The sequence below is a fragment of the Dipteris shenzhenensis genome, chromosome 10 (assembly GCF_047967505.1).
Source record: "Dipteris shenzhenensis isolate YYH24624 ecotype China chromosome 10, Dip_SZ_1.0, whole genome shotgun sequence".
Classification (NCBI taxonomy): Eukaryota; Viridiplantae; Streptophyta; class Polypodiopsida; order Gleicheniales; family Dipteridaceae; genus Dipteris; species Dipteris shenzhenensis.
In genome coordinates this window covers 43,830,247-43,841,866 of record NC_141605.1, presented here as the reverse complement: position 1 = coordinate 43,841,866, position 11,620 = coordinate 43,830,247, and the positions used below count along the sequence as shown (strand labels likewise).

The 11,620-nt window shown below is 44.8% G+C and overlaps 1 protein-coding gene across 1 annotated transcript; it reads right to left on the bottom strand.

Moving 5' to 3' along the window:
* Positions 1–508: 508 nt before the first annotated feature.
* On the bottom strand, positions 509–11,419 carry LOC147897872 (26S proteasome regulatory subunit Rpn7). The gene is made up of 8 exons (XM_087380722.1): positions 11,153–11,419; positions 10,959–11,073; positions 9,809–9,899; positions 9,545–9,690; positions 9,220–9,439; positions 9,012–9,120; positions 8,652–8,820; positions 509–972 (listed from the first exon to the last, which is right to left on the bottom strand). The coding sequence occupies exons 1-8, from the start codon at positions 11,286–11,288 to the stop codon at positions 798–800; spliced, it is 1,161 nt and encodes a 386-aa protein (XP_087236848.1). The 5' UTR covers positions 11,289–11,419; the 3' UTR covers positions 509–797.
* Positions 11,420–11,620: the final 201 nt, after the last annotated feature.

Sequence of the window (11,620 nt, the reverse complement as noted above, 5' to 3'; positions counted from 1 at the left end):
AGTAAATCTCATCAAAGCAGCCCTCAAGTTTGAGAAAATCTGTCGCTCAAGGAAAAGAAATAACAACCCACCAACAGCCAACTAACCACCTGTAAGGGACAAAGCAACGTGCACAATAAGCATAATAAGGAGTGGGCTTTTGACACTGGACACATGGCTTCATGAGAAGCCAAGGGTCCCTTTGATTGCCTTGCCTAAAAACAAAATGGAAAATAAGAGAGAGAATCTTGGAAATAAAATGAGGCACCATGTGATGCAACCATAGTGAACTCCAAATAAAACTGTCAAGGAAAACAGTAACGATACTTAATGAAAATTTGACATTCTTAGAGTCAAGCAACACAAACGTTCATGGATTTTAACAGATCCATAATTGAAATCTTCAATGGCATCCTAAATATCCCTCAGTTTCATTGGAATATATATATCCCCTCAGCTGAAGACAGGTCTTTTCAGAACTCGAACTTCAGTTGTGTAACGTAAGCAGGCCTCTTCAGGGAAAAACAAATATAAAACACAAGTGCTTTCAGTTTAACAAAGGGTTTCCAATTTTCCTTCTGAAGAAATGTGTATGTGGCTTCACACACTTCTAAATCCGAACACATAGAGATGAGAGACACCAAGACAAAAACTGGCAATAAAAACTATTGATGTCACCCATATAGAGCCAGTGACAAGAAAGAAAGAAAAAATGTGGGCAACCAGTTATCATCGTTCAGAACAATCCTCTATAAGTACGAAGGGATCAGATACCAGCATCTGCAGGTCAATTTTATGAAGGGATCAGACCCCAGCACCTACAAGTCGATCACTCTGGAAAGGTTTTGGATCCTGTTTAACAAGAAATCTCCCTGCTTAATTGTAGCTTGGTACAAAGCATTTTTAGCATCTGGACGATTTGTTTCTAAAACACCTGCCACTTTGTCAATCTTGCAGTGAAGCCGGCCCGAAGCAATAAAGCGTGACAATTCCCTGGAACCCCCATTTCCAAATACTCATTAGCATATATAAAAAGCAAACACAAAATCAATAATGACGTCCAGAGATGTTTTTTTTAATTAACAGAAGAACAGCGACATCAAGTTATGAACTTTAAAATTCCCGCAAAAACTTCTATGCAAAGGTCCCAGATCTTCGTCCACAATTTTTTCCAGTGCACCTAAGTTTTGAACGATACGGGACTGCCAATAAAAGTAAATTGTAAAGAGGGATGGTCTGAAAACTTCCAAACTTATTCAAACTGTCAAAGCTTTTCAAATATCCAGCTTTCAAACTGAGAGATCCATAGACAAAAGATTTGGGGAATGAAAACTCCAAGGGAGCTAACAACCTATAGATGGCACAAAGGGCAGGAGACATGTTCATGATATCAAAGACTAAGTAGATCCAGTGCTGACCACAAGAAAGCCACATCCTTAGGTAAAAAGGCCAATTAAGCTAGAAAATTAATGTTGAAGTAATTTGACATGGGATATGCACACACGTCAGAAGCATGAAAGGAATGCTTATCCATAGACCTCAAGTGTGTCAACAAGGCCCACATAGCTCACTCCATTCCAGCTCGTTTGTGGGCTCTTGGACTTCCCTTCCATGGGCTGTTTCCAGCATAGTTCCCACAAGATGGGAACGTTCTAGGAATGTCCAATGCCGGAGCAGGGATGTTTCCAGTTATAGGAACAGGAATGCCACCTCATAGGACATGACATCAAATCATGTGGAAATATACCAGGGTTTTGGGGGGAAAGGGGGGGGATTGCAGCTCTAAAATTTCCATTTCAGCTTTAAACTTTCAAAAAAAAAAACACAACAAGCAAAAAAGGGGGAAAAAGAGGCCTAGTTAGAGGTAGCCCTAGGGGCGAAAGGGAGTAAGTGGATTCCCATCAGCATGTACAACAGAGGGTACCCGCAGCAGAAGACTGATAGATACCCCAAGAATTCACACAGAAGAGTTGACTACAAAATTAAAAACTTCTCTACTTTGTGTACTCAACATGCATGTGTGCAAGCCAGTAAATAGGCATGCTCCAACAGAGATATAGAACCAACTGTCCAAAAGGATACAATACAAAAGGCACCTCTCCTCAGGGCCCTCAAACATCTTCCAAGGTTTCGTCCAGGCTCCTACAGACTGCCGTGCAGATTCATACCTCTGCTGATGTCATCTGCCATGTCATCACAGCTGTTCCCGAAGATCCCACGCTGTGCTGCTGCTCCGATTCTTCTGCAGACCTGTCCGAACAGCCAGGTACATTCTTTGTTGTGCTGCCACATCATGTGCTGCCCATGTCGCAGCCCCATGTGCATTCTTTTTCTTGCTTGTACGCTGTCCACATGGCAGCCACTGTGCTGCCCATGTCAGCCCTAAGTACACCTCCCCACGCTCTCCTCATATGGGACTCTTGGATTCCCATCAGCACACTCTTGGATCCCAGAATTCAATATATAAGAGACTAAGTACATTCTAACTCTTGGATTCCCATCAGCACACCCAGATTTACAATCCCGGATTCCTGCTCAGCACACCTAGATCCTGGATTTCAGATCCTGCACCCAATTCCCGAATCATGGATCAGTTTCTCGACTTCCAATTCCCACATCAGCACTTCTAACCTCCACATGATCACTTTCAACTTCCGAATTCAAAACCCAGATCCTTGAAACACAAAGACACACAGTCCTAGATGTCCCGGATCACGGATTACACGTCGGCACCCGGATTTTGGTGCACACATGTGAATTCCGACAACTGGCAATGCCAACCTGTCAAAGTTTTGAATCTCGGTACAGCCTTGACATACTCTCATTGCACCCAAACGTGTGACCCGATTTGATGAGCGATTGCCAAGCGAGGATCCTTTGGTTGTGGCTGCTCATCATCAGCAAGCACAAAGATGCCTTCTCTTGTTAGAAATCGACCAACAGAGGGTACGCACGCGGAAGACTGATAGAACAGCCCAGGAGCTCACACAGTGTGTGTGGGGAGTGGGGAGTGGAATCACAAACTTCTTTAACTTATGTGCATCACATAGATGTGCAGACTCATCAATAGATAATGATTCAGCCAGATATAGAAGCTACCAAAACAATATATTTCTGTCCAAATCTATGGACACGATATAAAAGAGATAGATCCAAAGTTCCACCAGAGCATGGTCCTTTGATCTTACCACTATCTGCCGGATATCTCTAGACTTGAGCCCACCTGCTCCACCTCGAGCGTAGTAGACTCTCCATCCAAAATGGTCTTCTCCACCTTACTGCCTGTGAATCAGCCTAGGTGGCTAGGTGGGCAGCACCTTGCTGAGCTAGGTCTGCAGCCTTCCAACTTGTCTTGGTCCTCCAGGAATAGGCTCTGTGCTACTCCTGCTTGCTGCTCCAGAAGATGTACTATGAGGGCCTGGAGGCCCTCCTAATAAAGGCCCCAGGCCTGCCCAAAATAACCGACCAGGAGAGGGGCGATAGCCAACCCAGTCAGCCCCTCCCTGGCTGACTTTGCTAATTACATAAACCGCCCCAAAGGGGCTCTCAAAACCGGGCCTTAGGCCCTCTTTTCTATGCAGGGGCCCTGCTGGTCTGTTGGGCCGACTTGGTTGGCTAGCCCAACCGACCTGGCTGGCTCAGCCCAACCAGCCCCTATAAGAGGGCAAGGGGCCAGCCCCCCTTTGCTCCTTTCTCTTCCCCTTCTGTCCTGCTGGTCCTGCCCCTGTTAAGGCCTGTTCCAGCCCTCAGAACCTGCTCCGTACAAGCTGCTGTCCTTGCCCAAACAGCTCACCTTGTAGGCGCCTTTCCCCCGGGATGCCCCACCATCTTGCTGCTCGTCAGAAGCCTCCTGCCAGGTCAGATCCAGGGCATGATGCTCCTGCCACCTTCTCTGTACAAAGGCGCCATCTGATGCAACCTTTGGAGCTCCACGTACTTGACCTTTTTAGGTTCATCTTTGCATTCACCTTGCCATCACAAGTCAGAATTTAAGGGTCTCCTCTCCTTTCATAGTCGAAGTTTCAGCCTTGCCATCCGAGTCAAAATCTCTGCTCAAAAGGGTGCCATTTCACTCCTATGTGGACTCACTAACATTTTGCTCTAGCAAGGTTCCAAGAGCAAGTCCGTGAGACCTGTCCATCAAATCCTTCACCTTTTGCCTCGGGTGCTTGCTTCCTTGCATTCTTAGCCGTGCAGCTTGGTCTATAAGAGTGACTACTACGTTTGGAACCTGACGAGGATCTTGCAATGGAAAGGAGTGAAACCTACCCTTGGTTAGCTGACGAGGTCAGCCCACCCCTTCCTTGCAAGGGTCATTGTGAAGCAGAAGCAACACTAGGCAAGTGGCCAAGCTGCTTGCAGCATAAACACTATCCCAACAAGCATGCGACCTCCACCCTTCGACGTAACCATCCTTCACTCAAAGTCTTGACATGACCTTGGAGAAGAGGCTTGGCGCAGTCCTCTACCATCAGGCATATTTATGGTACTTTGTCATTATTAAGCACCAAAATTGCCATTGATATTGTATGAAGGGGCTGAACCCTCACTGCAAAACTATAGAAAAGTAGAATACCTAGAGGAGGTGAATCCTTGCTAGATCCCAGTAGAGGCTAAGGTGTTGCTCTGCTGCAGGGAGGCCTAACTGCTGCTGAACTGAGGCTGTGATGCCCAACTATGGGATGGATAATGAAGGCCAAGAGGGTCTGCCTTGTATAGGCCCCCCTTGGGCCTAAAACTGACCGACCAGCAGCTCCCTGCCACCAACTCGGCTGCTCCCGATTCACCGACCTGCTGCTGGATGGCTGACCTACTAACGTAGCACCCGACACTGGCATGTGGCACTTGCTGACATCATCACTCACGTGGCGCCTGCGTTGTATGGACTAGTGAGCTAGCACTGTATGGAAGGGCTGAGCTAGATGTTGCTTGCATGGCAGTCCATGTGGCTGCTAGGTGCTGACTGGGTAACCCATGTGGCAACCTAGCATGCCACGGACTAAGGATGCCCGTGACATCCCCTTCTGCTAAAACTCGAACCAGTATATGAAAGTGGCCTCCTGTTGAGCTGATGGAGGTGACTGGCTGTGGTATACCTGGCTGGTTCATGAAGCCAGAAATGGTTGCTAAGCTCATGAATCCTGATCTGTAGGTACTGAATTTATGGTACTACCGCTAGTCTGAGGTAGCGACAAAATATAGAAATAGATACCCTTAAACCCCTCTGTCTCAAGGAAGAATCTAAAGCTATGATACAAATGTAGCGAGAGATAGAATATCCTCTCTCTCCTTCTCAATACTAACAGCAACTGCAAGACAATGCACCCAATACACAAAGTGATATTGTGGATGTGAGTGAGAGAATCTGAGGGAGAGAAATGTAGCGGACCTCCAAAGAGGAATAGATAACTGAAAATATGAATGCCCAAAGGGCTGAATACAACTGTATGGAGGGGCTGAAACCCTCACTGCAAAACTGCAGAGAAACTAGACTACCTAGAGGAGGTGAATCCTCACTAGATCCCTATAGAGGCTGAGGCACCCTACTGGTCTGCTGCGGGGAGGCCTAACTACTGCTGAACTGAGGCTGTGATGCATTTGATTGCACAAAACGCTACAAATGTATGCACGATTTAGAAATTTTAAAGTCACAAACAATTTGCCCTACATGGCACTCCAATGGGAAAAGTGCATCCTCATGAGAAACTTTTATGCCTACATGCAAAGCATAAGTGAGCGAGCAAGGGAACGTGCATGTGTGCGTGCGTGTGTTGATAGCAGAAGTGAGAGAGGGAGAGAGAGAGGAGTGCACACGATATAGCATGTACAATGAGTACAACTTACGATCCTGTACATAATGTGCATTTCCCCCTCTTAAGTTGTAAATCCTCCTTCACCTTTGAGAATAAAACCCAAAAGATAGGCCAAGGGAAAGAGGAAGGAAATTTGCAGAAAATCAAGTCCACCTGGATCAAAGACTGGTCGATCAAAAGATGACTGCGTGTATGGCTGCGTGCTGAACATGTCAAGGCTGAACATGTCATAAGTGGCCGTGGGTTGTGGAGCTGCTCTATAGAAGAGGCATCCGGATGTGAGGCTAGTCGATGTAGCGATGGAGATGTGATCCGATAGGTCATAACAAACGAGGGTGTCACCAACCCAAAAGAGTTAACAGCAATGTCGGATATATGCTACAATAGTGTAATCTCTACCGAATGATGCAGGGTCGAAGAAGACCGCATAGTCGATCCAAGGGCTGAAAATCTAGGGCCAAAGGTGCAGGCTCTGCTGAAGAAGAGCCCGTAAAACAGACAAGGTATAGGAACCTCTCCAACCTGTATGCTCAACTGTCATGAGCTAAAGGTCATATGATGTGTGCACAGCTAAACATCCATCGGCATGGGATGTAGCATCTGTCATACGCTCAACAAGAAGAAGCTGACAATATAAAGGACTAGAAGCCGGAAATACAACTGTGAAATCACAAGATGTCCCTGACGCATATGCAGTGCCGAATGCTGATGAAGGGACTGATCTCACCCAACCACTAATTTGCATCAAGATGGACTGTATACTACAACCATAAGTGCATGCTGAAACACCGAGTCTCCTCAAGTTGTGCTATGGCTGAACCTGATGATGTCCACTGCACTAGGGCAAGACCGCACTAATGCATAGGTATCCTCGTGCTGAAGAATGATTTGCTGATCAAAAGAGGTGGTGATCACTAGATCCAAGGGTGGTGCAATGCAGCATGACTGAGCCGATGCTAGAATGTCATGTAGATTGATCTGCTGATCTTTACTACTTGTGGAAAATGTGTCCAAGAAGCTGATGTGCTCCGTATCAAAGGTGAAAGCATCGATGATGGATGCTAGAATGAAATCGCCTGAAAAGCTAAAAGCGTTGGGGCATATATCTCTGCATGCGGCAGATGATGTGAGTGCCTCATACTTAGGACTTACATATTGAATAACTACATGATCAGCGGTGAACTCCAGGTGAGTATCTGCATATGTGGCAAAGGATGGAGTCGGATCCATGCGTGAAAGTGATGGATGTACACCACTGGAGCTGATGTATTGAGACTGCCTCGTACTGAGAACTCACCATCAAATGTGCCTCATGTTGAGAGCTCATGCTATCATATTGGGGGACCTTCCCTCCAGCAGACCACCCACAAGGGTGACAATGGCGCTTGTGCACTGCAGGGCCATAGCTCGAAGACCATAGCGGCCACGCACGCTGACAGCCGCTATCACAAGTTTTATGCCACCACAATCGCCTCACGCAACGACGCTCCCTTCTCAGGATTGATGCCTTGCCCTCAGAGAGCTTTTCTTTTTATGTATCGGTGCCATTATGGTCATGATTATGGACTTTTTTTTTGTACTCATCATACTTGCGTAGTGGCTCTACCTCTCAGATTGTTGTATCGGGCTTCTTTAGTCTCATAGACCCTTTGGTCTTCTGAAGACTTTTAATCAATTGTCTTTCCCTCTCTCTCTCTCTCTCTCTCTCTCTCTCTCTCTCTCACACACACACACACACACACACGATAGCGGAAGTGAGAGGGGGAGAGAGAGAGAGGAGTGCACACGATATAGTTACCTGTACACTAAGTTGTATTGAACATGAACATAAAGATATACATGTGAATCCCTTAGGGTTAGGGTTAGGGTTTGCTCCTAATGCCCTGCCTCAATCCACTCGCATGTCTGTCGCATCTCTAGCTCAGTTCCTTGCACCCATCGTCCCTATGGCTTAATTTGCTCACAAGAAACAGCTTGGTGAATAGGTCTCCAACTTTTCTTTTGTCGGGCAGTAGATGAGCGAGGAACAATTGCTGCAGTCCTCAAATAGAGATGGCTGACCAGCATTTTAGGGTTGCAAATTGCAACCAATACGAGCAACTGATCCAAAGCAGATTTGCTGCACATATAGGCACCTGGAGGTGGTGTAAGACTGACTCATTCAGTCAGCCAACTTTACAACTAGCTGATTTACTTTGGCTTTCTCTTTGATTGTACATTCATCTACATCAAAGATGACTCCATAGTTATGTCCCATCATTTGTCCAACTGACAAACGATTCTTGCTGAGTTTGGAAATTTACTAATCCATAGCAACTTTGCCTTTCCCTTAATTCAATTAAGTGTGTTTTTTGCAAGGTAGATAACATTCTTAGATCCTTCTAGTGGTCCTCAACGGGTCAACGCGTTGACCAAGTCAGTTGACATCTTCACAAACCACGTTGATCTATCTTGGTCAACCGAAGCTGGTCTAGATCTGGTTAGCTGATTTGCTGAATGTGGTCAGCCAGGATTAGTGAGGCTTGAACTTCAACTCCTGTAGAACGTAGAACGTGTCATCTTAAACTCGTACAAAAGCTTACAAGTTTTGGAACTCAATGCTCACAGCATGCAATTGTCACAAGAGGTGTTAGGGGCTCAACCAGCCAACAACTTAAAATAGCAGCACAAGAAGTATGGTATTTTGGATTGCCACTTGACCCTAAAAGATTCACAACTTCATTGAATTGCTGTAAAGTAACAAAACAAAAGAATGATCCAATAAGAATCTTGAAAGAAACAAGGCAAGCTCAAGAAGCCTGAATTGCAGCAGACCAATCTAACTTTATTGCAAATTAGGAGTAGAAAATATGAACTCACATGTCAATAAAGTCAACAGTGACACCAAATGCCCTGGCCATGGCTTCCATTGTGACGCTTTTATATGACTCTAGAAACTGGGAATATGCCACAGTTCGTACCTCCCTCATGTAGTAACGGAAATGAGGGTAGAGATAGCGATCAAGTCGGATTTGATCGGTCAGCCCATCTACAATTCCAAAGAAAAGTACCAAATCATGTCACCAAGGTAAGCCTATTGAAATGCAGGAAGACAAATTTTTGCCAAACCAGAATATCATCGATGTTTAAAAACCTCATTCAAATAAATACAAAATATTTGGTCAAATTCACAACAGTTAGCACTAGATGGAGTTCTAGCTCAAGGAAGGGCAGCTGTACCAAATGCTATAAAAAAAGCTTTATACTGGCATCCATACAGAGCATTCAAAAAGTCCGACAAATGTGGGATCTTGCCAATGACTGTCAAAATCTCAGGTGCATCCACAACCTACATCAGCACCCATGAAAGAGGGTTGTGATAGATGCATCTCCAAAGCACACTAATGATCTGTATGAATTCAATGTTCAAACACTTGCTGACTTGTACCTTCGAGTTCAAAGATACTCTATCCAGCGAGATGATGCTTGTAAGGACTGTATAGAAAATAAAAGTGTCATAGGGGAACAGATCATAGGTCGTAAATGTAGAAATGGAATCCAAGAATAGCTCGGCAGCTTTCTTGAAATTTCTAGTTGACATGCAATACAAGCCTTCGTAGACTTTAAGTCGATTCTTTCTCTCCCAATCACCACCCTCTTCAAACAAGCTGGACAGAAAAAAACAAAAAAATCAATATTTGCCTACTCACACATGCACAAGGTGCTCAAATTGACAAAATCCATGAATAGCGGAGATCTAGTTACAGACATACGTTTTGGCTTTATCTATACTTGTTGATATCAGCTTGTAGTCCATAGAAAAAAAGCCAAGCCTCAATGTATGGAACACCAGATCCATTTTTTGACCAACTGCTACAGTCTTTCCCTCTGTGACTTTGAGTTGATCCAGGGCTCTGTCCTATAATGTTGCCAAGAATATACTGCAGAAGGATTAATCTCTGACTAGAAAGTGTTTAAACTTGAAAGAATCAGAATAGCACACAGACACAAAACTAACAGAGACAAAATGACGCTACCTTGTCTCCAATCTGTATGAAGTACAATGCTTTAGCTAAAAAAGCCTCCCGAACCTCACTCTCTCCTAAGTTCTCTTCAGCATCCATGATTCTGCACAACTCATAACCAAATTCCCAGGTTGAGCATCTCCCTCACACCCTACAGAATATCTGCCATCATAAGACTATAGTATATCCAACATTCCTATATTTATTTATTTATTTTCAACACAAACATACACACACAAAGGAAAAGATTGATAAAAAATTGTCTTTGCTAGTTGCATTTTCCTGAGAAAAGGGAACAAAAACCAAACAAAAAAGTGGGAAAGAAAATTATATAGTAAGCAAATCTACCTACCTTTATAAAAAATTGTCAAATGAGCTGTGTGAGCTTTGAGTACAAAAGAAACAAGTTGAACGATGTTCAAGTGGCCTGCCTTGAAATAGAAAGAAGAAAAACACGAGGAGGAAAAGGTGGAGATCGCATGCCCTGCCTGCCTTGAAATAGAAGAAGAAAAAAAGGAGGAAAAGGTGGAGATCACATGCCCACAACCAATCACAAAAAATCTCAATGAAAAAAAAAATCAATTTTTAGCTTTCTCAAGACAAACCGTCACTATATCCTACCCCCCTTGGGGCAGGCCAAAAACTTGAAAAGCCTATCAAAGCGAATCTGGATGTCCGAGTACGTTTGCTTAGGGAGTTGACATAGAGTATTTTGGAAATTTGCATCTTGGAGCTCTGAATGTAAATGAGCACTCTTATATTCTAGTGAGTACCACCGTTGGTACCTTCATGATATGGCAGCTACTGCTCTGTAGAGCTCTTGAATCCTCAAAATACTGGAATCACAGCCACCGCCCTGAGACTCGAGAGTAGGGCCGTCTAACAATGTGTCTCTTCAATCGGCCATATGGTCCACCTTAGCAAACGTAAAAGGGAAAGACCTTGTGCCAAATGGACTGTTTCAACTTTCCACCAAGCAGAAACGGCCAGGGGCTTTCATACAAGTATATTCGACCAATTTTGTGGACTAAATAAAAGCTACGAAATCTCAATCGCAATATGCGCCGCGACCAGTGACAACCGGCAGATTTTAAGCAACAAACCACGACATTATCCGTGATAGAAATTGGGCAGATAAATGCACAGAGAAGTTGGATGTTACTTTTCATCAAACTTTTTGATCTCTTCCTCCGTTTTGGCATGCATGGAATCTAGCAAAGCTTGATCCAGTTGCCAACCTAGCTCCTGGCAGCAGCTCTCGTAGAGCCCGGCCATCCCTGAGGAGCACCAAAAACGGTCAGAAGAAGCGAAGCCAAAAATGTTAAATCTGCATCAGGCACTATGCAAAGGGCATACCGTCGGCGCGAATGACATCGAGAACGTCTTCCTTGAGTTGAATTTTCTCGATGTCAAGAACATAGGGAGCACGGATCAGAAAGAGTTTGTGAGCGAGTATGAGCTTCACGTCCTGGCTAGCCTCACCGTCTTCCATGTTTGTTTGTGACGATGCAAGTCCGGAGTTAAAAGGTAATGGATTCTCGTTGCTTTTGCTTCTTTTGTAAGATTTCAAGTTCCTATTTCTAAGACACCCTCAAGGCCTTTATGCTCTCTCGGTAGCCTTAGGGCGGGTTCACACCACCCCGGCGGACATGGATGGAAAATGATGGGTAGGTTCCTAGTCTGACGTTGTCCAATTGCTAAGCTGGGCGCAGACATGGACAAAGAAAAAAGATGGGTGGCCCTTCATGGCCGCCCAACTACTTGGGCGCCCAACTACTTGGGCGAGCAAAAATTGAGGAGGGATATACGCTTATTGGAATTTGA

Coding starts and splice junctions, on each gene's coding strand:
- LOC147897872 (XM_087380722.1), bottom strand. CDS start 11,288: ATGGAAGACGGTGAGGCTAGCCAGGACGTGAAGCTCATACTCGCTCAC. Junction 9,691..9,808: donor TCATACAGATTGGAGACAAG/GTAGCGTCATTT, acceptor GCAACATTATAG/GACAGAGCCCTGGATCAACT. Junction 9,121..9,219: donor GAGTATCTTTGAACTCGAAG/GTACAAGTCAGC, acceptor GTGCTGATGTAG/GTTGTGGATGCACCTGAGAT.